Source organism: Muscardinus avellanarius (genome assembly GCF_963383645.1).
Source record: "Muscardinus avellanarius genome assembly, chromosome: 12".
Taxonomy (NCBI): Eukaryota; Metazoa; Chordata; class Mammalia; order Rodentia; family Gliridae; genus Muscardinus; species Muscardinus avellanarius.
The window spans coordinates 29,262,546-29,290,028 of NC_137798.1; the positions used below are offsets into that span (position 1 = coordinate 29,262,546).

Sequence of the window (27,483 nt, forward strand, 5' to 3'; positions counted from 1 at the left end):
TAGAGACGCCTTCCACAACTTAGTGAGACCCTGTTTCAAAAATAAAGAATAAGCCGGATCTAGTGGCGCATGCTTGTAATCCCCATGCTTGGGAGGCTGAGACAGGAGGATTGTGCAGGTTCAAAGCCAGCCTCAGCTGAAGAGACCCTGTTTCCAAATAAAATATAAAATAGGTCTGGATGTGTAGCCCAGAGGTAGAAGGCACCTGGGTTCCATCCCCAGTATCACCAAAATAAAAGAAAGAAAGAAAGAAAGAAAGAAAGAAAGAAAGAAAAGAAGACGGGCGTGGTGGCACACGCTTGTAATCCCAGCATTAGGGAGGCTGAGACTGGAGGATCGTGTTTCGTGGTCAGCCTTAGCTACTTAGTGAGGCTCTCTGAAACTTAGTGAGACCCTGTTTCAAAATAAAGAATAAAAAATAGGGCAGGGGATGTAGCTTGGAGGTCAAATGCCTCTGGGTTCCATTCCCAGACCTGTAAAAAAATAAAAAAAAAAAGAATAGAGCTGGGAGTACTGGCATATGCTTGTAATCCCAGCATTTGGGAGGCTGAGAAGGGAGGATCACGGTTCTCAGATAGCTTCAGCTACTTAGTGAGGCCCTTTGCAATTCAGTGAGAACCTGTTTCAAATTAAAGACTAAAAAATAGGGCTGGGGGTGTAGCTCAGAAGTAGAATGCCCCTGGGTTCCATCCCCAGTACCGCAAAAAAAAAAAAAGAGTGTCTTATTTTCTAGGCATTCCACTACCATTACTCTCCTCTCTGACACAGTGCTTTATAATTCTGTCCCTTCTTTCTACCTTTGTAATAATAAAATTTGCCTAACTCTCAAAAAAAGAAAAAATAATAAAAAATTGGGCTGGGGGTTTAACTCGGAGGAAGAATGCCCCTGGGTTCAATCCCCAGTACTGCAAAATAAAATAATAATAATAATAATAATAATAATAATAATAACAACAACAACGACAACCTGCCTACATACCCTGACCCACAAATAATACTGCTAAAAAACTCTCCAAGTAAATTATCTTTCACCATTTCATCCTGTCCTTCAGGTCTAAGGGATAACAGAACTACACCTAGCTTCCAGCTACCAGTCCCACAGGTGAGCCTGGCTAGACTAACTTGTCTGTGTGTAAAAACTCACATAGAAGCTGGGCGTGGTGGCACCAGCTTGTAATCTCAGTATTTGGGAGACTGAGACAGGAGGATCATGGTTCGCGGACAGCCTCAGCCACTTAGTGAGGCCCTTTGGAAGTCAGGGAAACCCAGTTTCAAAATAAAGAATAAAAAATAGGGCTAGGGGTGTTGCTTGGAGGTAAAGTACTCCTGGATTCCATTCCCAGTACCCCCCCAAAAAAAAAAATCTCACATAGAGCTGGGTGAGGTGGCAGGCCTGTAATTCCAGCTACTCAGCAGGCTGAGACAAGAGGATCACAAGTTCGAGGCCAGCCTGGGCAACTAGGGAGACCTTGTCTCAAAATTAAAATTAAAACAGTAGTAGAATGACCCTGGTTTCAATCCTCAGTACTGAAAAAGCAAAAAGCCTCACATGGTTAAGTCTGCACACTAAAGGCCTCATTCCAGTCTCATATTAGGGTGATTGGGTGTAACCAGAATGGCGTGGGTCTCAGCTATGGTAAAATATGTTCGCAGTTTCCCAGAATGGTCTTAATTTCAAAGATCCTGTCAGATTAGCGCTTTCTTTCTTTCTTTCTTTCTTTCTTTCTTTCTAATTAAGTCATATAGTAGTGAGAGGATTTACTGAGAGATCTTGGGCATGATATACTACTGACATTTCCAGTGGATACAACAAAGTTTTTTTTCTTTTCTTTTCTTTTTTCTTTTTTTTTTTTTTTTTGGTGGTACTGGGGTTCCTGGAAACCCTTCTACCTCTAGGCTACACTCCCAAACCTATTTTTATACTTTTTTTTTTAAATTTGGAAACAGGGTCTCTTAAGCCAACACAGCTGGCTTCCAACCTGCACAATCCTCCTGTCTCCGCCTCCCAAGCGTGGGGATTACAAGCGTGCGCCACCACGCCCGGCGACAAGAAAGTATTTTCAGTGGCGTGTGTCTTTTAGGTAAAGGTACTACTTAAACTACGAAAAACCACATTTGTTTCTTCAAAGATAGCTAAATGCTTTGTAAATTCATGGGACTATTACATTGATCCAAGCAATAAAAGGAAAAGGGCATGGTAATGATTAATTTGTAAAGGGCTTTACTAAATAAAAAGTCCAGTCTTGCTTTTTAGTTTTTATGGCTTGAGTTTTGAGAATATTTAGGCCCTTTTCTACTCCAAATTCCTGATGACCCCAGGGACAATTGTTGAATACTAAGGTTGACATATATCCTATTCCCATAATCCAAAATGAGCTGGGCATGGGTGCAGTACTTGGGAGGCTGAGATAGAACTGGAGGCTTGAGGCCAGGCTCAGCAAATTGTGAGATTTCAGCAACCTAGGGAGACCCTGTTTCAACATAAAAATAAAATTCATCTGGGGGTATAAGTTGGAGGTAGAATGCCCCTGGTTTCAATCCTGAGAACCACACACAAAAATAAACAAAAATAAAATCCCAAATGGCCTTTATTTTTACCAGCAAAAAATTGGGCAACACTGGGGAAATAACATCTATCCCTAGGTTCTCACAAATGGAGGGATTAACCTACAAATGAAAAATGACTTGAGACCTAGGAACTATGTACAAATATATGGCCCCAGATTTATCTTGAATGAAACAAGCTCTTAAAAACATGACAGGAGGCTACGACCAGAGGATCTCAATTAGTGGACAGCCTCAGCTACTTAGTGAGGTCCTCTGAACTTAGTGAGACTGTTTCAAAATAAAGAATAAAAAATAGAGCAGGGAGCATAGCTTGGAGGTAGAATGTCCCTGGGTTCTATCCCCAGGCCCACACACACCAAAAAAAAAAAAAAAAAAAAAAATTTAAAAACATTTATGAGCTGTCGAGCGTGGTGGCGCATGCTTGTAATCCCAGTAATTAAGAGGCTGAGACAGGAGGATCAAGGTTCATGGCCAGCCTTAGCTACTTAGTGAGGCCTCCACAACTTAGTGAGACTCTGTTTCAAAATAAAGAATAAACCTGGTGTGATGGCACATGCTTATAATCCCAGTACTTGGGAGGCTGAGACAGGAGGATCACATGGATTTGAAGCCAGCCTTAGCTACTTAGCTCTCAGCACCTTAATGAGACTGTTTCCAAATAAAAATATAAAATAGGTCTGGGAGTGTAGCCCAAAGGTAGAGGGCCCCTGGGTTCCATCCCCAATACCACAAAAATAAATAAATAAATATTAAAGAAATAGGAAGCCGGCATGGTGGCACACGCTTGTAATCCCAGCATTTGGGAGGCGGAGGCCAGAGGATCACGATTCATGGACAGCCTCAGCTACTTAGTGAGGCCCTCTGCAACTTAGTGAGACCCTGTTTCAAAATAAAGAATAAAAGCCAGGCATGGTGGTGCATGCTTGTAATAGCAGCATTGCGGGGGGGGGGGGGAGTGAGATCAGAGGATGAAGTCCTCTGCAACTTAGTGAGACCCTGTTTCAAAAATAAAGAATAAAAAATAGGAAGCTGGGTGTGGTGGCGCTTGAATCCCAGTATTTGGGTGGCACTTGTAATCCCAGCACTTGGGAGGCTGAGACAGGAGGATCACACAGGTTCGAAACCAGCCTTAGCTACTGAGTGAGGCTCTCAGCAACTTAGTGAGATCCTGTTTTCAAATAAAATATAAAATAGGTTGGGGGAGTAGCCTGGAGGTAGAGGCCTCTGGGTTTCATCCCCAGGACCATAAAAAAAAAAAAAAAAAAAAAAAAAGGGCAGGCAGGTGTAGTTCAAAAATACAATGCCCCTGGGTTCCACCCCCAGTACCGAAAACAAAAACAAAACCAAAAACTGGATATGTAACTGAGTTTATTACACTAATGTACCTTTAATTTTTTTTTTTCATAGCTGTGTGTGGTGGAGCATGCCCGTAATCCTAGTACTTAGGAGACTGAGACAATAGGATAGATTTGTGGCCAGCCTCAGCAAATTTAGCAAGGCAGTTAGGCACAACTTAGTGAGACCTTGTTTCAAAATAAAAAACAAGTAGGGCTGGGGATATAGCTCAGAGGCAGAATGTCCCTGAGTTCAAAAAACAAACAAACAAAAACAAAAAAACAAAAACAAAAGGAACTGGGGTCTCACAAGTTGCCGAGGACCTAAATAACTGAGGCTGGTCGTGAACCTGCGATCCTCCTGTCTCAGCCACCCAAGTACTGGGATTACAAGTGTGCACCACCATGCCCGGCTCTCAAAAATTCATTTTAAAAATAGCCCTTGAAGCCGGGCGTGGTGGCGCACGCTTGTAATCCCCGCGCTTGGGAGGCAGAAACAGGAGGATCGCGCAGGTTCGAAGCCAGCCGCGCGCGCTGGCTTAGGAGACCCTGTTTCCAAATAAAAATGTAAAAATAGGTCTGGGAGTGTAGCCCGGAGGTAGAAGGGCTTCCAGGAACCCCAGTACCACCAAAAAAAAAAAAAAAAAAAAATAGCCCTTGAAGAAAGTGCAACTTCCCCAGAGGCATAAGAATTCTGTCTCCCTGGTAATCATCTCTGGGTACAGTAGTCACATGTTCTAGATCTTCCAAAACAGTTTAATTTTCAAATATTTGATCTTATCATAAACCACTGAAATAGTTTAGTTTTGTAGGTAGCAACAAAGCCCTTGTATTAAATCTTAGTTTGGAATAGTCATCATACAATGGGGGGGCATGCTTCCTTTAATGGCTTGAGCGAGCCTTCCTAGTCCTTTTTGTTATACTCAAATCTGCCTCCTTCTTCTTCTGCTGCAGATTCTCTACCAACAAAGGCAGATGGGATTAGCCAAGGAGAGAGCAGCATGGACCCCTTCCAGATAGACATCATCGAGGTGTGATCTCTACACACTGAAGGGTGGACTAGTGTCCGGTGCTCATTAGGGGAGAGGGCCTTGGAAAACACACTCGTTCCCTTTTTTCATCTGTACCTTATTCCTCTTTTTACACCCTAAATTACTTCCCAGGAAAGTGGTCAAGTGTTAGGATAGTGCTTCAGGAAGATATTTACCTTTCCCCCCCCAGAAGATATATACAGGAAACTAAGGTTATAAAAATAATTTCTGGCATCATGCTCTGGACTGTGAAGATTATTCATCACCTTGTTTCATTTCTGGATTTCATTTCTTAGATTTGGATATATTGTCTCATTGCCAGTGTTAACAAGCAACTCTATTCCTTGTCCTACTTTATTGTATTTTCCTAATGCTTCCTCTGTGCCTAGTTACTATTAAATACGTTGATTATCCTTTGTTGAAACAGTTGGAGACATTTTCAATTTACTTATATAGAAAATAAAGATGCCCTTTATGGCTACTGCAACTCTATTACAAGCTCTACATGCAGTGGTGGGGTGCTCCATGCCTGTTGTATGTCTGACTGCTGAAGCCTCAGAAATTTTAATCATCTGATCACTGGGTAACAATGTGTAGATGTGTAGATTGTTACTATAGGTCTATAGTAGCAAACCTACTATTGCCTTTTAATTTTTGTTCTTTTACCTCCTGACCCTTCATATGTGTATTAAATCAGCATTTTTAGTGCTGGGAACCAAATCCAGCGCTTCACAGCTTCACACGTGGCGAGCAGGCGCTGTACCACCTAGCCAAAACCTCAGCCCCTAAATCGGAAATGTTAATGGACTTGACTCCATTAATCCCTAAACCAAAGGAGTGGTAAAGTGGAGGAAAAAGAAACAATGTAACTCAGGGCCTTTTTATTATAGTAATTCAGGGCTTCCACTCTTTTAGGTGGTTAACCCACTGCTATCTATTTGCTTTATATATGACCCCAGCTGATGAAATTCACTCTAAAACAATAAAGACCATGGCCCAAGCTAGGCACAGTGGTACATGCTTGTAATCCCAGTATCTGGGAGGCTGAAACAGGACTGAAGGTTTGCAGCCAGCCTCAGCTACTTAGTGAAGCCTTCTGGAACTCAGTGAGACCTTGTTTCAAAAATGGGTGTATTCATTTTGAGTCACCCCCTCATGCCATTTTGGCATGGGCCTGTATTTCTATTTTCTGTATTTCTATCTTTCTAATATAAACTTCTCTAAATCTTAAAATAAAAATAAAAATAAATTAGGGCTGGGGGGTGTTGCTCAGGGGGGTGTAGAATGCCCCTGGGTTCAATCCTCAGTAACACACACACACACACACACAAAAAAAAAAAAAAAAAAAAACATGGTCCTTCTGTCCCCAAGACAGAGCCTATAATGAGGAAAAGTATCTTTTCTGGATGCAAATTAAGCCAATAGCAAAAAGAAAAATCAGTCTATCAAGAGTGGACAGAAGGTAGTCAGGTTTATAAAACCAAACATGGAATGCCTCCATCACCTTCAACCAGGGGAAGCCATTCTTTCTCCTCTATCTCTGCTGTGTAATTCTCTTTAAAAGGAAATACCCCCTATTTTCCATCTTCAGTAAATACTGACTATTCACCACCCTTGTTTCACAAACTCTGTGGGGAAGATTTACTCTGAGAACAAAGAGGATTTCACAGAGATTAACAAAGTAGAAGTGGTCCCAATATCAGAAAATAAGAACATTCTGTTGCCTGTGTAATCAGTGATGAAACAGGTGAGACACATCAACTGGTAAGAGGACGTATGTGTGACAAGGCTGGTATGTACTGAGAATCTTAGCTGCATTATGTAGGATTTGTGCTCAGGGCACACAGCAGCCTTATGTTGCAGGGACAATGGTGGGATGAGGGATGCACTGGGCTCATCAATGGAATCGGCTTTACTCTTTTCCAGGCTCCTGTAGATGGGCTGAGGTGTGGTCTCTGCAGTACAGTAGGGAGAATGACAGCAGCTATGAGAACAGGAGCCCTTTCCTGGTCCAGACCCTTGGCTTGCTCTTCTGAGGCCAGAGTACTGGACTGCTGCTCTGATCCCTGACCTGTGTCCTCTGGTCATCCTCCCCAGGCCACCCTCAACTTACCACATCCCCATCACCCACCCTGAAAAATACAAAGGTTTTCGTTTTTTGCCACAAGGTAATTTGGAAAAAAAAAAGTGTCGTTTAAATACTCAGTTGATTCATCTTTTAGTAATAGGCCTGCCCCCTCCCTTACCCACCCCTAGTCAGTCTTGTGTGATCATATCATCTTCATCTTCTTCCTCCTCCTCTTCTTCTTCATCATCTGGCAGTTCTTCTTCTTCCTCTTCCTCTTCTTCATCTAGACAGACTACCACCTCTGCTGGCTCAGATAATCGGGAGTCAAACCAATCCAGTACCTGCTGGGTGCTCAGCCCTGAGGCCTGACTCAGCTGAGGGACATCGGTTTCCCGTAGCTGTTGGTGGGTCGCCCAGTACCTCTCTAAGGGCCGGATGTCTGGTGGTGGAGGGGGAATTGGCAGAGGTGGTGTCTGGGCCCATTCTTTCAAGGAGCGGATTGATGGTGGTGTGGGAATTGCTGGGTCTTGTAAACTAGGGGCACCAGGCACTGCATTGTCCCGAAACCATTTTAGCTGCCCATGCTTCAAGGCATAGCGTGTGTCACCAAACCACTGAATGATCTCAGGCCGGGGTAAACCAGTGATCTGTTCCAATTTATGGTAATCCTCACGCCGTGCCCATTGGCACTGTAGAAAAAAGGATTTGAGGATTGCCAACTGCTCTTTGGTTTTTCGCTTTGTCTTTCGCTGGCGTTGCATATCTGGGGAAAGGTATTCTGTGGGACCAACCTTGGCTCGTACTGAGTTATGGCGTAGCCCTTGGGGCCAGGCTGGCTCCAGATGTGGGGGTAGTGCCTGTTCACTAGGTGAGAGTGACTGTGGAATACAACCCTGAGGCTGGAGGGGCTTAGAAGTGACAGGAGCTCCATTAGCCAGTACCTGGAAAGAGGAAGAGGAGGTAGAAGGAGTCATACTAGGTGCTGATTCCTCCTTACAACTACTGGCAAGTGAGATTGGCGGGGGCTTATCCAGGGCACATGGCTGGACAGCTGTGGACTGGTTCCAGGAAGCAGTGCCTACCCCATGTGACTGGCCAGAACACCTGCCTGTCTGCTCCTTGGAGAGGCTACTGCTTTGAGGATCCTGCCAAAAATCTGATTGGTGGGATAATGCTCCACTGCCAGGTGTCAAGAGGGGCTTCTTAGCTTTCTGGTAACTCAGTGGCAGTGAAGGTATCTGAGAGGGCTCCTCGGGTTCTACCTTCAATTCTTTCATTTGCGTGGGCTCATTAAGAGTCAGAGGACCTGTTCCAAGACCAAGCTGTTCAGGAGGTGGCGGCATTGGAGAAGGAGGCACCTCCTCTGGAGGCCGCCCTGCATGATGGGTAAAAGAAAGAAGGGATTTGAAATGGAGCTGGTCCCGATGGTAGACCACCCGGGCTCGAGTTTCTTCTATTTCTTCAGAGGACCAGCTAATGCCGCAGCGGAGGCGCTGGGCCATGAACCAAGTCTTGACTTTCTCCATCTGCAGCCCGTAACGTAGGCAGAGAAGGGCAATGTCTGCTAGGCTAGGATAGGGAAAGTAGCTGAAGGTCTGTAGCAGGTGTTCATTGCCATCCAGCTCACTGGTCTGGGCTGCTTGGGTCCACACAAGCTGTAGCTCCTCAGAGATCGGAGGGAGGCAGATGAGCCCTGCTGGTGAGCTATTAAGACTGCTGGCCTCTTTATTAGGAGGCATGGTGCATTCTGATTTGTGCCTTTCAGAGAGAGCTGCAATAAAAAGAGAAAGAGCTCAGTGGCCCCCTTCTGTCACTCAGTTTCTACCAAACAAACTTTGATATCGATTCACTTTTTATTTGTATCATGTTATATTGCTTTCAGAGAACTTCAATAATTTCTTGTTTAATTTTCATAACCTTATGAAATCAATGCTATAATCCTCATTTTCTTTTTGTAAGAAAAAGCTAAAGCCCTCAAAGTTAAATTATCCCAAGTCACATGACTAATGTGACTTTAAGACAAAAAAGCTGCCTTTATAGAGTTTCAGAAGTAAAAGTTAGTCTGATAAAGCCTTTTCTTTCCGGCCGGGCGTGGTGGTGCGCACTTGTAATCTCGGTACCTGGAAGGCTGAAACAGGATGATCACAGGTTCGTGCCCAGTCTCAGCTACTTATTGAGGCCTCCTGCAACTTAACAAGCCCGTTTCAAATTAAAGAATAAAAAAACCGGGTGTGGTAGCACATGTTTATAATCCCAGTACTTGGGAGGCTGAGACAGGAAGATCGCAGGTTCGAGGCCAGCCTCAGGAACTTAGTGAGGCCCTGTTTCAAAATAAAGAATGAAAAATAGGGCTGAGGGTGTAGCTTGGAGGTAGAATGCCCCTGGGTTCAATTACACACTCACACACACACTCACGCGTGCACATGCACGCTTCTGTCTCTCGAATTCAAATTCACTTCTGGAAACTATTCCCCAGATCTACTCACTAAGTTCATGGAACAAGAGTTATGAAATGAAGTTGCAACCACAAAAAAAAGAGGAGCAGTCACCTCAGAATTATTATTATTATTATTATTATTATTATTATTATTATTATTATATTATTTTACCTTCTAACACTTTATGGTTGCCTCTGGAAAGTGCAGATTGGTTGAGAAACCGATGAAGGTGGGATAGCAGGTCCCCTGCCCAGCCCCAGCTCTTTTCTTTTTTCTTTGGAGTGTTAGGGGGAGAAGAATCATAGTAACTTCAAACCTTAAGCTCAAACCAGATAGCTTTATCATTTTTCCATCTCTCAGCAGAATAAGCGGTATTAAAGATCTGGGCTGTGTGGGGCTCACTTCCCCTGGGTTTAGGTCTCCTGGAGAGGGGAATAGTTCCTCTGCAAGCCAGCCTCTGAACAAAGGTTATCCCCTCCCCCAGCCTTTGTCTTTTCCAACTGCTCGGCCTTTCTCCTGGGAGCCTAAAGAGCTCCCCCCTGCTTTAACAGCCCCCTCCACGCAGCGAAGGCGGCCTAGAGCTCTTATCTTTTCAGTCCAGCCTTTTCCCTCAAAACCAGGTGGACAGCTTCATTATAAACTGCAACCAGCTTCTGCAAGCTACTCAGCTACCCAGCAGTAGCACTGCTCTGAGTTAAGGATGTGGGGGACTACAGGAACAGCCCCCACTGTGCTTCATTCCTGAAATACTTAAGTTATTTCCCAGAATATCCCGTTGATGATTTAAACTTATTTCCCTATGTGGGAATTAGATATCCCTTAATATGTGCCACCTTTTACTCTTAGGGAAATCCACCTATGTTTATAAATATTTATTCTGATGTTAAGGATAGGACAGGGTTTCTATGTAAATTTTACATGATGAAATAAGAAAATAAATTTCAAGTCCATAAAGTTATAGCACTGTAATATCAGGGATTTTAAGTTATTATTTTTGCCATAATGGGGATTGAACCCAGAGCACTTGTGCTAGGCAGGCACTGCACCACCAAGTTATACCTGCAGCCCCAGGGATTTTATATGACTTTAAAATTCAAGCTGGATGGTGCACGCTTGTAATCCCCGCGCTTGGGAGGCTGAGACAGGAGGATTGCACAGGTTCGAAGCCAGCCTCAGCTACTCACTGAGGCTCCCGGCAACTTAGTGAGACCGTTTCCAAATAAAGTATAAAAATAGGTCTGGGAGTACAGCCCGGAGGTAGTTAGCTCTTATCTTTTCAGTCCAGCCTGGGTTCCACTCCCAGTATCATAAAAAAAAAAAAAAAAAAAAAAAAAATTCAAGCTGAGCGGTGTGCACGTTTGTAATCCCAGCATTGGGAGGCTGAGCCCAGAGAATTGCGGTTCACAGACGGCCTTAGCTACTACTTAGTGAGGCTCTCTACAACTCAGTGAGGCCAAGTTTCAAATAATAAAGAATAAAAAAATAGGGCTGGGGGAGTAGCTCGGAGGTAGAATGCTCCTGGGTTCCATCTCCAGTACCACAAAAAATAATAATTCAGTAACATTTTAGAACTTGTGATAATTCTTTTTTTCTGATTTTTTTATATATATTATATATATTGTATATATGTTACAATATATAACATACAATATAATGTAATATATATATATTTATATTTATAATGTTATTTTATTTTTTTGGTGGTACTGGGGTTCCTGGAAGCCCTTCGACCTCCGGGCTACACTCCCAGATCTATTTTTACATTTTTATTTGGAAACAGGGTCTCCTAAGCCAGCGCGCGCGGCTGGCTTCGAACCTGCACGATCCTCCCGTCTCTGCCTCCCAACCGCGGGGATTACAATCGTGCGCCACCATGCCTGGCTTATAATGTTATTCTTTATTTTTAAACAAGTTCTAAGTTGCAGAGGGCCTCACTAAGTATCTGAGGCTATCAGGGAACAGTGATCCTCCTGTCTGGGATTACAAATCTGTGCCACCATGCTTGGCTGTGGTAATTCTTTTTAACAACCAAATATAACAAACAAAATGCCATGCAGATCCTAAAAGCAAGGCAGCTTGGAGTGCCATGGGCAGTGTGACATGGTGGGTGGGTGATGATGACTGTCATTTGGGTGTTGCCTTACCACCAACATATGCATGACCACGAAGCCATGCCCTCAGCCCCACAAATGCGTATGAATTCTAGAGTAAGGGAAAGCCTGAGTTTGAGTTCTGCCACTTACTAGCTAGCCATGTGAAACTATGTAAAAGTTACCAAAATTATATAAACCTTGGTTTTCTCATATAAAAAATGAAGACAAAGCCGGGTGTGGTGGTGCACACTTGTAATCCCAGTACTTTAGATGCTAAGACAGGAGGAATGCACAGGTTCGGAGCCAGCCTCAGCTACTTAGTGAGGCCCTCAGCAACATAGTGAAACCCTGTTTCCAAATAAAATATTTAAAAAGTAGGTTTGGGCGTGTAGCCTGGAGGTAGAAAGTGCCTGGATTTCATCTCCAGTACCACCAAAAAAAAAAAAAAAAAATGAAGACAGTGCTGGCTGTATATAAACAGTGTGTGTGTGTGTGTGTGTGTGTGTGTGTGTGTATATATATATATTTTTTTTTACCAAGTACTTACTCTGTGCTAGGCATTATGAATGGGCACGGGATTAAGCAGCTGTTAAGAGCTGGAGGGACGCTGGGCATAGTGGTGCACACTTGTAATCACAGTATTTGGGAGGTGGAGACCTGAGGATCATGGTTCACAGAGAGCCTCAGCTACTTAGGCCCTTTGCAATTCAGTGAGACCGTTTCAGAAAATAAAAAATAGGACAAGGGGTTTAACTTGGAGGTAGAATGTCCCTGGGTTCCATCCCCAGTACAGAAAAAAGAAAAAAAAAAAATTGGGTGGTGGTGGGGGGTGTAGCTCAGAGGTAGAATGTTCCGGAGTTCAATCCCCAGTACCATTAAAAAAAAGAGAGAGAGATGGAGAGCCATGTATGGTCCATGCTTGTCATCCCAGTACTTGGGAGGCTGAGACAGGAGGATTGCAGGTTTAAAGCCAGCCTCAACTACTTAGTGAGGTTCTCTGTGACTTAGTGAGACCTTGTTCCAAAATAAAGAGTAAAAAATAGGAAGCCGGGTGTGGTGGCGCATGTTTGTAATCCCAGCATTTGTGAGGCTGAGACAGGAAGATCGCATTTCGAGGACAGTCTCAGCTACTTAGGCCCTTTGCAACTCAGTGAGACCCTGTTTCAAAATAAAGAATAAAAAACAGGACTAGGTGGATAGCTTGGAGGTAGAATGCCCCTGGGTTCCATCCCCAGTACCAAAAAAAAAAAAAAAAAAAAAAAAAAAAAATTGGGCTGCAAATGTGGCTCAGAGGTAGAATGCCCCTGGGTTCAATCCCTAGTACCATTAAAAAAAAAAAAAAAAAAAAATAGGGAGAGAGTCGGGTGTGGTGATTTGTAATCTCAGTACTTGAGAGGCTGAGACAGGAGGATCAAAGGTTCAAGCTAGCCTTAGCAGCTTAATGAGGCTCTCGGCAACTTAGTGAGATCCTGTTTCCAAATAAAATGTTGGAAGGCCCCTGGGTTCTATCCTCAGTACCATAGAAAGAGAGGGGGGGGGAGGAGGAGGAGGAGGAGGAGGAGGAGGTGGCGGCGGCGGCGGCAGCAGCCTGGGATATGGCAAATTTGAGATTAATTGCAGTTCCACTACTTCTAAAGTGTTTGTCCTTAATAAGTACCTACCTAGTGAGTCTATGACTAAATGGGTACTTTTATACCCTTGACATTATGCCTAGAACAAAGTAAAGGCTCAACATATATCAGCTCTTATCATTACTTCAGCGTCCTGGTGATTCTGATGGAGTTCTGACACTCCTCAGACAGTGGTAAGTGGGGCAAAACCCAACTCCTTTGAAGTCGGGTTTTCGGCCTCTTTTGGCAGAGTCCTAATTCTAGCTAGCACTGTAGGAAAGCAGGGTTTTTTGTTTGTTTTTTGCAGTACTGGGGATGAAACCCGGGGGCAAGGTACCTCCAAGCTACACCCCCAGCCCTATATTTTAGTTTTTTTATTTTTTTGAAACAGGGTTTCACTGAATTGCAAAGGGCCTAAGTAACAGGCTGTCTGAGAACTGCAATCCTCTGGTCTCAGCCTCCCGAATGCTGGGATTACAAGCGTTCACCACCATGCCTTGCTATATTTTGGAATTTGGATACAATTTTAGAATGGATTTTGCTGCTTTTAAATAGGAAGTTTTGAGAAAATTGCTTTCATAATTGATTCAAATTATCCACTTTTGGATTACCATGTAAATTGTCCATGTGAAAACTCCTCCCACCCCTTCCTAGAGACCCCTTCCTTCCTGGCCAGGGCTACACTACCATTTAGAAATTGTCCTCACTTGCTGGGCATGGTGGCGCACACTTGTAATCCCAGTACTGGGAGGCTGAGACAGGAGGACCACAGGTTCGTGGCCAGCCTCAGTTTAAAAATAAAGAATAAAAAATAGGGTTGGTAGTGTAGTTCAGAGGTTAAATGCCCCTGGGTTCCATCTGAGTACTGAAAAAAAAGTCCCTACTTTCAATACCACCAAATCCAAGCTGGAGAATACTTTATGATAGCAATGTTTATTTAACCTCTTTTAGTTTAGTGTAACATGCAGTAATGCAAGCAACTTTTTTTTTTGGTGGTACTGGGGATGGAACCCTTCTACCTCCAGGCTACACTCCCAGGCCTATTTTATATTTTATTTGGAAACAGGGTCTCTTAAGCCAGCGAGGCTGGCTTCGAACCTGCGTGATCCTCCTATCTTCACCTTCCAAGCGCGGGGATTACAAGCGTGTGTTACCACGCCTGGCTACTGTGTACATTTTTACTCACACAAAACATAGAAGAGTTCCTGAAACAAAATTGTGGCCTTAATACAGGCACAGCTGTACTGTAAAGGCAGAATACTTCTCTGGAAGACTCTGGCTTTGAACTAGGAAGAAACTACAACCACAAAGTGGTTCATGAGAATTCTAACAAGTAGGGCAGACTTAGAGTAATCAAAACCACAATTCAGCTGGGCATGGTGCACTTTGTCACCCCAGTACTTGGGAGGATGAGACAGGAGGATCGCAGGTTCACCACCAGCCTCAGCTACTTAGTGAGACTCTAACATAGTGAGACCCTGTTTCCAAATAAAGAATAAAAAATAGGGCTGGGTGTAGCTCCAAGGGAGAATACCCCTGGGTTAAATCCCTTGTACTGCGCGCGCGCACGAGGGGGCACACACACACACACACACACACACACACACAGTTCATGGTTCAGACAGTACAGTGTCTGTTGTCGTGTCTCCATTTTGAAATAGGTAAAGAAAAACAAAGCCGGATGACTCCTAAGGCATAGGTGATGGTGATAGTGAGTATTCTGGGTTATTACTATATTTGTATCTTATTATTATTATTATTATTATTATTGCAGTACTGGGGATGGAACCCAGGAGCATTCTACCTCTGAGCAACACCCCAGCCCTAATTTTTTTATTCTTTATTTTTGTTTTTTCTGTTTTTGTTCTGGGTTCTGGGGGTGGAGTCCAGGGGCTTTCCTACCTTGGGGCTATACTCTCAGACCTATTTTTATACTTTATTTGGAAACAGGGTCTCACTAGTGAGAATAAAGAATACTTAGTGAGCTGAGAGCCTCACTAAGTAGCTGAGGCTGGCTTCGAACCTGTGTGATCCTCCTGTCTCAGCCTTCCAAGCGCCTGGATTACAAGCGTGCACCACCACGCCCAGCTTTATTCTTTATTTTTGAAACAAGGTCTGAGTTGCAAGGGGCCTCACTAAGTAGCTGAGGCTGTCCACAAACTGTGATCCTCTGGTCTCCGCCTCCTGAATGCTGGGATTACAAACTTGCACCATCACGCCCGGCTTATTATTATTTTGTGTGCGTGTTTGGGTCTGGGGATGAAACCCAGGGGGCATTAGAACTCCAAGCTACACCCTTTTTTCCTATTTTGTAGTCTTTACTTTGAAACAGGGTCTCACTAAGTTGCAGAGGGCCTAAGTAGCTGAGGCTGCCTGCGAACTGCGATCCTCCTGTCTCAGCCTCCCGAATGCTGCGATTACAAGTGTGCGCCACCAGGCCCGGATTATTATTATTATTATTATTATTATTTTTTTTTTTTTTTTTAGGTCCTGGGGATGGAACCCAAAGGCATTCTACATCTGGTCTACGCCCCCAGCCCTATTTTTTAATTTATTTTTGAAACAGGGTCTCATTTAGTTGCAAAGGGCCTCACTAAGTAGTTGAGGCTGGCTGAGAATCCGGATCCTTCTGTCTCAGCCTCCCAAATGCTGGGATTACAAGTGTGCGCCACCACGCCAGGCTGTATTATTTATTATTGTACTAGAGATAAAACCCAGGGGCATCCTACCTCTGAACTACCCCCCAGCTCTATTTTATTTTTTATTTTGAAACAGGGTCTCCCTCAGTTGCTGAGGTTGGCCTTGAACCTGTTATCTTCGTCTCAGCCAACTGGGTAGTGGGATTGCAGGCATGCACCACCACACCCAGCTTCATTTGTATCCTTATTAAATACACCAGAAATGCCCTACTACTACTAAAAGTCACAAATAAAATCTATAGTCAGTATAACTCCCTTCTTTCCCCTTGGGCTTTCTGCATCCCCGTGCAGATGGCAGAGGAGATGGGGTTGCCTTAAACTTCAGTTTCAGTGTTCACACAGTCCTAGGAAGGGGAGGACTTCAGAACGTTTACTGTTGAATCTAAGCTGGTTAAAGTAGAATACAGTTAAAGTGGGAAACTAGATAGGACTCTGCTGGAGCTCCTAAATCTTTATTTATAGAAGATCTGAAGTACTGCCTGAAATGTTTTTGGTGGTACAGTTTTAAGAACTTTTTGTGATATTTAACTCATATGATTCTTTTTGGATTGTGAACTTTTTTAAGAATTAGATAAAAGTTACAGACCCTTAGAAAGTTGTAATTGCTTTCCCCCCAGATAAACATTCACACTGACTTAGACATTTCACTGACTACCAAGACGCCAGGTTAAGAACCTTTGCTATTTACATCTTCCTAAGGATTTTTTTTTTGGGGGGGGGTACTGGAGATTAAACCCAGGGGCATTTTATCTCTGAACTCCACCCCCAAACCCCTACTTTTATGTTTTATTGTGAAATAAGTCTCACTAAGTTGCGGAGGGCCTCATGAGGTTGCTGAGGCTGGCCATGAACCTGCCATCCTCCTGTCTCAGCCTCCCACGTACTGGGATTACAAGTATGCACCACTACACCCAGCTTGTCTTCCTAATTTAATAAAGGCAGTGTGGTAATTGCATAAAGATGAAAAGCAGCTTAATATAAGTGAAGAGAAAGAGAAGGCTCAAGAGAATTCGATTACCTCCACAAGGGACAGGTATTTGTGGTATCAGTTGGAGAGAGTGGGAGGAGTGCTTAACTGGGTTAGAAGCCTGGCTTAACTGACCCATTGGCTTACATGACCAGTAACCACAGTGAACTGGATACTAGAGGTTACCGGGCTGCTCTCTAGTGCACCAAATCACTGGCTTTATTCAGCTGAGTGTTCATGGAACAGTTTTGTGTGAGCCCAAAACTGTATCTGTGGTTTTTCTGTATCTATATAACAATGTAATTAAATATCACATAACCCTACGCAAAATATTACATTGAAACTGTTCCTATAAAAACTAATGGAGAGATCAAATGCAAAGGAAAGCATACATTTTAAAATGGATGATGCTTGCAGGGCATGGTGGCGCACGTTATAATCCCCACGCTTGGGAGGCTGAGACAGGAGGATCGAGCAAGTTCGAAGCCAGCCTCAGCTGGCTTAAGAGACCCTGTTTCCAAATAAAATATAAAATAGGATATAAAATAGGTCTGGGAGTGCCCAGAGTAGAAGGCCCCTGGTTCCATCCCCAGTACCATAAAAAAATATAATAAAAAAAAAATAAGGCTGGATGCTTTGGTGCACACCTTATAATCCCAGTACTTGGAAGACTGAGGCTGGATTGCAGGTTTCAGACCAGTGTGTGTGGTGATTTAGTGAGAGCCTGTTTCAAAATAAAAAATAAAATAGGACTGAGGGTATAGTGTAGCTCAGTGGTAGACCGCCCCCCCGGGTTCAATCCCCACTACCCACAAGCAAGCAAGCAAGCAAGCAAGCAAGCAAGCGCGCACACACACACACACACACACACACACACACACAGAAAAAGAATTGAGTTAGAAGTGACACACAGAAAAGAGTTGTTAGAAGTGAGCAAGAGGACTGCAAAATATTTGGGATAAGACTTAAAAATTTCAAAATTATTCTGCATTTAAGATCGTTTCTAAGGTGTCTCACTTCACTTCATAGAAACTAAAACTGGAAATCAGAGATGATGAAAGTGTTTGATTCCCATCTTGATTGCACACTAGAATTACCTGGGAAACGTAAAAAACAGGCCACCCTCCTCCCCGTTCTGATTTAATTACCCTGAACTGGGGCCCAGCATCCAGTTTTAAAAAGTTCTCAGGTGTAGCCAGGTTTGAGACTCTTGTGTAGTTAGTACTAGAAAAGCAGTGGGGAAGTCCGGTCAGCTGACTTTCAACAAAAAAGCCTCAGCACCACACTAACAGTCTGGTGAAATGAATGTACTTTTAATTATAGTACTGAAGATATGTATGCTTTTTCAATTCCCAACTTTGGCTTTTCCAATGACTGTGGTCTACTTATCCTAATATATAAAAGGTCTTCAGTGTGTGAGAAGTAGGCTTATAGGACAAAAAAGAGCTCCTGGTCGGTGCCCACGTTACTAAGCAGGTCTCAGCCCAGTCTTCTTCGGCTGAGGAGTCTCAGATCAGGACGCAGCTCCGTGAACCTGAGGACTCGGGCTCTCGGCTTCCTGGTTGGTGTTCTGACTGGCTGGGCACGGGAGTCAGGGGAGCTCCTCCAAACCTCATTCCCAGAGGCTCCCCAGAAGTAAGGTCAGGTGCTGTGGGTGTGTTGAGGTCGCCAAGAGGTAGTCAGGGGAATGGGGGAGGCCTGGGAAGGTAACGCTTCTCCTGTCCTCCATTTCACAGGCAGTCTAGAAGGCTCCCAACTGGGTCAGACAACAAAAAGTTGCTGCACTTGGGGTGCTGAGCCCCAGGAGGCAGGCGAGTCTCAACCCTTCCCCCGCCAAGGGCGTCCCAACGCACCTTCCCCTCCTCCCTACACACCCCTCTCACCCTCCCCGTTACTACAGGGAACCAGAAAGTCCAGGGGAGAAAGGGAAACGCCCGTGACTTCAAACCTAGAATTCTTCTCCCCCAGCGGGGATGGGGCTCCGAGGGTCGGAGGTCGTACACCGGCCGGAGGGGAAGTCCAGGGGCTGGGGATCACTCACCGCGGTCCAGCCCGGGCGGCGGCTCCCAGCCTCGCACCTTGGGCCGGGGGTGGGGAAGGGGGAAAGAGGGCAGGGGGCCTCCAGGTGGGGGGTGAGGCTGCTGCCCAGTGCGGCCTGCTCCAAGCCCACCCGCGCGGAGGGCCGGACCCAACTGCCTCCCCGCCCCGATAGCCCAGCCCTCCCAGCTCCAGCGAGTTGGGGGCGGGGCGGGCGAGCGGGTGCCAGGGGCGGTGTCAAGGTGGCCCGAGTCCTCATTGGTGGACGCAGGAGGGCGGGCACCAGCGCGATGCACTGGGCCGCCCATTGGCTGCGCAGGTCTCAGCGGAAGTCGGTAGTTGGCTGCTTGGGCCTCAGCCGGTCAGCTATTGGGCACAGGGGCGAGGACGTTGTCCCCGGCCAGGGTGTTGTGAGCGATACTTTCCCCGAACCCTGGACCCGTCCGCGCCCGGCCGTTAGAGCAACGCGCGGCCACGTTCCTCGCCAGTTCTCCTTTGCTTAACTGTCGGGACCGCCAGCAACTGCCTATTTGTTTCCTCCTGAAGAGAGCTTTCCTGGAAGTCCTTTTAAGTATCCCTGCCCCAGTACTCTGCGCCTTCTCCAGCTCAGAGCCCTGTATCGTCAGCTGTAACAAAGTGTCAAAGCACCTTGAAACGGATCAGACGTCTCTTCACTAGGAAAAGACTGGGATCTTAGGAGCCAGGGGACTTCGGCCGCTTCCCAGGTCAAACTGGCACCAGACCGGTGTGAACCCCCTACCCCCGATACTGGGATTGAACCCAGGGACATTCTATCCCCAAGCTCCACCCCCAGCCCTATTTTTTATTCTTTATTTTGAAATTGGATCTCTCTAAATTGCGGAGGGCCTAAGTAGCTGAGGCTGGCCGCGAACCTGCGATCTTTGTCTCAGTCTTCCAAACGCTGGGATTACAAGCGTGCACCACCACGTCCGGCGCAGACCAGTGTTTTCAAAGACAGGTGCTGGAGCTGTCTGTGACCGCTTTGGGACCTATCTGACCCCCCCACCCCCACCCACACACACACACCTTCCTGCTGTAGTAAAGAACACCTGGCGCTCAGCCTTGTATTTGGAGGCGCCTTGGTTTGCGCTGTCAAAAGAGGAATGGCATGCTGGGCAGGAGTGTAACTTTGATATAAAGCCTTTGAGTTCAATTCCTAGTACCACCACCATCACCAATAAATAAGGATAGTAATAAAACAATCTTTTTGGGGGGAGTACTGGGGATAGAACCCAGGGACATTCTACCTTCGAAATACACAAGCCCTATATTATTTATTTATTTGTTTGTTTGTTTATTTGCGGGTCTGAGGATGGAACCCAGGGGCATTCAACCTGAGAGCTACACTACACCCCCTGCTCTATTTTTTATTCTCTTTTTTTGGTGGTACTGCGGGTGGAACCCAGGGGCTTTCTACCTCTGGGCTATACTCCCAGACCTATTTTATATTTTATTTGGAAACAGGGTCTCACTAAGTTGCTAAGAGCCTCACTAAGTAGCTGGGGCTGTGTGATCCTGTGCGTTCTTCCTGTCTTGGCCTCCCAAGCCCAGGGATTACAGGCTTGCACCACCACGCCTGGCTATTTTGTATTCTTTAATTTCAAACAGGGTCTCACTAAATTGCAGAGGACCTCACTAAGTAGTTGAGGCTGTCCGCAAACCGCTATTCTGTCTCAGCCTCCGGAATGCTGGGATTGCATGTGCGCCACCACACCCTGCTTAAAACAATCTTTTCACTAAAGCATTATCCCACACAGTATGAAGTTCGAATTCCCCATTTTCTTTTTTTCTTTTTGCTGGGATTAAATCTAGGGGCATTCTACCTCTGAGCTACATCCCTAGCTTTTTGTTTTGTTTTTGTTTTGTTGTTTGGTACTGGGGATGGAACCCAGGGGCATTCTACCTCCAAGCTACACCCCCTTATCCCTATTTTTTATTCTTTATTTTGAAACAGGGTCTCACTGAGTTGCAAAGGGCCTCACTGAGTAGCTGAGGCTGTCCTCAAACCCTGATCCTCCTGTCTAGCCTCCCAAATGCTGGGATTACAAGCGTGTGCCACCACGCCAGGCTTAGAAATCATACTTTTTGAAGTTACTCTTTTATTCTCATATTGGTCTTTAAAAATGCTCCACATTAGCTGGGCGTGGTGGCGCTTGTAATCCCTGGCCTTGGGAGGCAGAGACAGGAGGATCATGCAGGTTCGAAGCCAGCCTTGCTGGCTTAAGAGACCCTGTTTCCAAATAAAAAATTATAAAATAGGTCTAGGACTGTAGCCTGGAGGTAGAAGGGCTTCCAGGAACCCCAGTACCACCAAAAAAAAAAAAAAAAAAAAAAAAAAAAGCTCCACCTTGCCAGGTGTGGTGGCACACGCTGTAATCCCAGTACTTGGAAGGCTGAGACTGGAGGATCACAGGTTCATAGCTAGCCTCAACTACTTAGGCCCTCTGCTATGTATGTATGTATGTATGTATGTATGTATGTATATATATATGTATTTGCGGTACTGGGGGTGGAACCCCAGGGCATTCTACCTCTGAGCTACACTCCCAGCCGTATTTTTTATTCTTTATTCTGAAACAGGGCCTCACTAAGTCGCTGAGGCTGTCCTTGAACCACAGATCCTCCTGTCTCAGCTTCCCAAATGCTGGGATTACAAACATGCAACACCACGCCCAGCGGCCCTCCACAATTTAGTGAGGCCCTGTTTCAAAATAAAGAATAAAAAAAATAGGGCTGGGGGTGTAGCGTGGAGGTAGAATGCACCTGGGTTTCAATCCCGTGTCACACATACACGCAAGAGCTTCATCTTGCCTAATTAGGTCATGTAAAAGACAGTCTCAGACCTCAAAATTCCCTCTTCTTACTTACCCCAAGAAACCAACTACAAAACTACTTTTCAAGCGGGGCATGGTGACGCACACCTATAATCCCAGAACTTGGGAGGCTGAGACAGGAAGATTGTAGTTTCTCAGCCAGCCTCAACTACTTAGTGAGGCCCTCTGCAACTTAGTAAGCCCCTGTTTCAAAATAAAAAATTAAAAAAACAGGGGTAGGGTGTAGCTTAGAGGTAGAATGCCTCTGGGTTCAATCCCTAGTACTGCATAAATAAATAAATAAATAAATAAATAAATAAATAAATAAATAAATAAATAAATAAAATTTTAAAAATTGGCTGGGGGCATAGCTTGGAGGTAGAATGTTCCTGGGTAAATCCCCAGTACCAAAAAACAAAACAAACACAAAAAACCTACTTTTCACTCTTCACTGCTCCACTCCAGAATCTAGAGCTCTTTCAGGATTGCCAGATATCATAAACACCAGCTTCAGCACTGAACCTTATTTTCTGTTACAGGTCCCTTATTTGCCCATCGGCCCCTCCTTCTCATTATGTTTAGTCACAATATCAAGTCCTAAGAGCCATCCTATGTCCTTCAAACTATTATCTGGCAAAAATGCCCTGGGATAGCCAGGCATGGTACATGCTTGTAATCCCAGTACTTGAGAAATTGAGACAGGAGGATCCAGGTTCGCAACCAGCCTCAACTACTTAGTGAGGCCCTCTGGAATTTAGTGAGACCCTTTATTTTAATGAGGTCAGAATAACAAATAAAAAATAGGGCTGAGGGTGTAGCTCAGAGGTAGAAGGCCCCTGGGTTCAATCCCCAGTACTGGAAAAAAATGCCATGAGGTAACTAAAGGAAAGATATTTGTACTCAGCTTTAAGGTTAGAAACCTTTGATCCCTTCAGATTTGAGCCAGGGCTTTATAAGATCTTCTCCTAAATCATTACTTCAGTTCTCCATTGGTTTATATGTAATGAAGGAAGGGAAACGTGGAACATTCTAGGTAGTGGCAGCCCTCAGTGACTAGTGGAGAGGTCATCCCCTCAATCTAAACAATTCATTAGACTGGACTGACTGGGAAGCACGTATATTTGGCTGGAAAAACAAGTAGGCATTGGCTGTCTGTGAGAACTGAGCGCCTAATGCTAAAGGGTTTGGTGAGTCACGGGGAACTGAGGATTGTGCTCTTGGAATTATAAAAGGTAGACAACTCAGTCGCCTTTCCTACACACTCACTCTTGAGTTGGGAGTGGAAAGGGAAGAATCTCTGATAGGAGGAAACTCCCTTGACCCAGATCTGGAGTGTGGACTGAAGCCCCCTGCTAATGTCACCCTGTAGATTTTGTTTCTGTTTTTGTGGTGCTGGTGCTCCACAAATTCTAGGGCAAATTCAAGGGCTGTGTTACTGAAATGCATCCCCAACCCACCCTGTAGGTTTAGAGGATGGAGGGTAGAGAAATGGATGAGAGGAAGAGGTTCAAGCTGACAATAGGAGGCGTCTCCCACCTTAAGCAAGACAGTAACCCATCCAAGCTTTTCCAGGGACTTATACAGAAGAATGGGGACTCAGGTCATCCTCAATGTAGAGATGTTAATGTTCCATCTTCCAAGGTACTGGAGGAGACCCAGCAATGTGTTAATGTGATTGAAGGTTTTTGTAAAATTTGAAAAAATATATATTTTAACTGCAATTGGTTAAGATTGACATTCCTTTTCTTTTTTACTTCCCCTCCATCACATTTCCCCTTTGCCAGTTGGCAGTGGAGAAGCCATGGGCATTTGGGGATTGGCTAGGGAAACTGAGTTGAGGGTTCATGTAGTTTGGGCTTAGCTGGTATACTTATGTGGTTTGCAGTTACTTCTGTGAATAGTTCAATTATCCCTATGTAGGGATAGTATTATGGACGGAACTGTAATCTACTACATTCAAGTTCAAGTAGTAACTCAGTGCCTCAGAATGTAACTATTTGGGGACAAGATCTTTAAAAAGGTAAATTAAGTTAAAATTAGGTCTTCAGGGTAGGTTCTCATATAGTATAAATGGTGTTCTTATATGAGGAAATATAGGCACAGACCTGCATGCACACAGAGGAGAGACCATGTGAAGATAAAGAGATGACTACCTACAAGCCAAGGAGAGGCATCAGGGAGAAGTAACACCTTGATCTTGGGCTTCTAGCCTCCAGAATTAAAAAATCAATTTCTGTTGTTGCATTAGGGCAGCTCTAGAAAACTAATATACCTAGCTTCCAAGGATAATGTCATCAATTCAAAGAATATATGACATTGGTCAGTACAAGTTTATTTTATTTTTGGTACTGGGGACTGAATTCAGAGGCATTCTACCTCCAAGCTACGCCCCCACCTATATTTATTTATTTACTAATTTATTATTGTGGGACTGGGGATGGAACCCAAGGGTATTCTGCCTTCGAGCTACACCCCCAGCCCTATTTTTTATTCTTTATTTTGAAACAGGGGCTCACTGACTTGCAAAGGACCTTACTAAGTAGCTGAGGCTTTCCACAATCTGTGATCCTCCTGTCTCAGCCTCCCAAATACTGGGATTACAAGCGTGTGCCACCACGCCCAGCTCTATTTTTATTATTAAACAGGGTCATGCTAGGTTGATGAGTCTCACTACTTGCTAAGGCTGTCCTTAAACCTACAATCCTCCTGTCTCAGCCTCTCAAGTATTGAAATTACAAGCATGTACCACACCTTGCAAGTTTGAAATAGTCCAAAATACACATGCATGAAAGAAATGTGATAGAATATTTTCCAAAATTCCTTAGTTTGTGTAACATGATTGTTTAAAAGGTATGAAAACTAATTTTTCTAAATTATCAAAAAAACCCTTAAATGCGATTATGCTAGAAAAATGAATTACCTTTTCTTTTTTCAGTACTGAAAATTGAACCCAGGGGATCACACATGTCAGCACTCTACCACTGAGCTACATCCTAGCCCTTTTTATTAGTATTCATCTATTTAACAGTGAACCAAGTGGTGCTCTGTCTCTGAGCTATATCACTAGTTCCTTTTTTTACATTTTAAGGCAGAGTCTTGCTAAATTGCCAAGATAGGTCTCAAACTTGTGACCTCTTACCTAAGCCTCCTAAAGTAGCTGGGATTACAGGCATCCACCATTGTGCTTGGCTACCTTTCTTATTCTTTATAGAAAAAATTATATAATCATATGAAAGGCTCTCAAAGACTGTGCATCGCTGGGCATGGTGGTGCACGCTTGTAATCCCCATGCTTGGGAGGTGGACACAGGAAGATGGTGGAGACAGGAAGATCGTGCAAGTTCAAAGCCAGTCTTACTGCCTTAAGAGACCCTGTTTCCAAAAAATAAAAATATAAAAATAAAATAGGTCTGGGAGTGTAGCCCAGAGGTAGAAGGGTTCCATCCCCAGTACCACCAAAAAAAAAAAAAAAGTACCTTTGTGCCAATTTTATATTTCAACTCTGTATTTACTTTATCCAGTGTGTGTGGTACTGGGGTGAAACCCAGGGGCCTTTTACCTCTGAGCTATACTCCCAGACCTATTTTATATTTTATTTGGAAACAGGGTCTCACTAAGTAGCTGAGGCTGGCCTTGAACCTGTGCAATCCTGTCTCAGCCTCCCAAGTACTGGGATTACAAGCATGCGCCACCATGCCCAGTTTGTATTTACTTTCTTTTTTTTTTCTTTTTTTTGGCGGTACTGGGGATGGAACCCAAGGGCTTTCTACCTCTGAGCTACACCCTCAGACCTTTTTTTTTTTCTGTGTGTGTGGGGGTCTGGAGGTATAACCCAGGGGCATTTGACCTCTGAACTACACCCTGTGCCCTATTTTTTTTTTTTAATTCTTTATTTTGAAACTGGGTCTCACTGAGTTGCAGAGGGCCTAAGTAGCTCTGGGAACCACGATCCTCTGGTCTCAGCCTCCTGAATGCTGGGATTACAAGCGTGCGACACCACGCCCGGCTCTTTCTCTTAAAAGAAACCCCAATAGTTGCATACTGTAGGCACCCAGAAACTTGGATCTGCCTGTGGGCACTATGAGGTCTAAGTCAAGGCTGAGAACAAAGGACTCCAGCAATGGTGGGAAAATGCCTCTAACCACCCCCCTGCCCCAACTCTGTACATTTACCTATCCTGGCCTGGTGTCAAACCCACCAGTGAGAGGAATACACGACTGCTTTGCACTTCCTTATAACACCCCATAAATAATGCCTAGTCTATAGGGAAAGGGGGTTTTCTGACTCTTGTGGGCTCTTTTCCTGATCAATTCCCCTTTCTAGGCTTTACTCCAAATAAAGCCTAGTCTACTGAGCCATGTGTCCTTTTTATCCCTATATTTTCTAACCCTACCTCTGGAACTAACCAAATGGATATGGTAAGTTTCTGTCTCATTCAGGGGAACCCTGCTCCAGTATTGTCTTGTCTCCTAGGAAATACCAGTGCTGGAGGTGGAGGGGTGACTAGTAGAACAGCAAAAACTGAGAATTTGGGGTGGTTTTGGGATGGCAATGGATGCTTTAAAAGTGTTTATGAAATAAATAGTTCAGATACACGTACTACCAAATTAGGATGTGAGGCAGCTTGAGAGAGGTCAGAGCCAAAGAGCACCTATGCAGTAAGCCATGGAGAGAGCCCACGGACAGCCCCGACTTACCTCTTCTTGGGTGTCTGCTTCTCATGCTGACTCTTCCCTTCAGCATATCAGCTTCACAACACACACTGAAGAGTGGTTGCTCTGTAGTGACATCACAACAGCCATTATGATGTAATGAGGCGTCTGATGATGCTCCAGCTAGGGCTTCCCTATTAAAAACCGTCTCATTACACTGTGGGTAATTGGATTCTTTCATCATTCAGGTGATGTGGGAGCCAATCCTATTAGAACTTTTCAAGGATCCCTTCCTTTTATTATTTCACTTCATTCTGGGTCAGATAGGTCCTTGCCTTTCTTTTCCATCATATTTTCCCCCCCTTTGTTTTAGGGTTGCCTTTGATAAGCAAAGGACTTTACTCTTTCCTTCTGGTGATTAAGGAGCAGAATTGTAACTCAGATGGGTCCCCTAGGGAAGAAATACTTCATCTAAGAGGAAATGGGGCTTTCTCCAAGCTGTTCCCCTTAACTGCACCAGCAGTTGCTGTTAAGTAGCAAGGAACTAAAGAGCTGGGCCCTGGTGAGTTTCTCATTACCTCAAGTGGTAGGATCCTGTGGAGGGGTGTGTGTGGCGGAGAGCTATGGGAATTAAGCCCAGGGGCATTCTACCTGAGCTACATCCTTAGCCCTTTTTCTTGTTTTCTTTTTTCTTTCTTTTTTTTTTTTTTTTTTTTTTTTGGTGGTACTAGGGGTGGAACCCAGAGGCTTTCTACCTCCAGGCTATACTCCTAGACCTTTTTTTATATTTTATTTGGAAACAGGGTCTCACTAAGTTGCTGAGAGCCTCACTAAGTAGCTGAGGCTGGCTTCGAACCTGCGCGATCCTCCTGTCTCAGCCTCCCATGAGTGGGGATTACAAGCGTGCGCCACCACGCCCAGAATTTTTTTGTTTTGAAATAGGGTTTCACTAGGTTCACTAAGTTGCTTAAGCTGGTCTCAAACCTGATGATCCTCCTGTCTCAGCTTCCCAAATAGTGTGATTACAGATATGTGACACCATGCCCAGCTGTTACCAGGGCTTCCCAACTTGTCCATCCAAGTTTTGCATAGTCAGAAGACTCCAGCAGAAAGGGTATGACTTTAAAAAAATAAAATGAGCAAGCAATTTGTG

General features: G+C 44.5%; 2 protein-coding genes across 3 annotated transcripts in view; one reads left to right on the forward strand and one right to left on the reverse strand.

Annotated features, from left to right (window-relative positions):
• The window catches only part of RNF212B (ring finger protein 212B), a gene marked incomplete at both ends in the record, with an annotated part of 44,107 nt that extends 39,185 nt beyond the window's left edge, over positions 1-4,922 (forward strand). The window contains 2 exon segments of the mRNA XM_080707099.1: positions 1,053-1,102; positions 4,857-4,922. Of these exon segments, the coding sequence (XP_080563225.1) occupies positions 1,053-1,102; positions 4,857-4,922 (116 nt within the window).
• A 2,267-nt stretch (positions 4,923-7,189) lies between these two features.
• On the reverse strand, positions 7,190-26,421 carry HOMEZ (homeobox and leucine zipper encoding; the record flags this gene model as incomplete). 2 transcript variants are annotated; one of them, XM_080707290.1, is made up of 2 exons in its annotated part: positions 7,190-8,772; positions 26,376-26,421. In XM_080707290.1, 2 exons carry the CDS (start codon positions 26,419-26,421, stop codon positions 7,190-7,192), a joined length of 1,629 nt encoding a protein of 542 aa, XP_080563416.1. The 2 variants fall into 2 exon arrangements, with proteins under 2 accessions (XP_080563416.1, XP_080563417.1); XM_080707291.1 differs by lacking the exon at positions 26,376-26,421 and adding an exon at positions 18,850-18,880.
• Between the last annotated feature and the right edge of the window lie 1,062 nt (positions 26,422-27,483).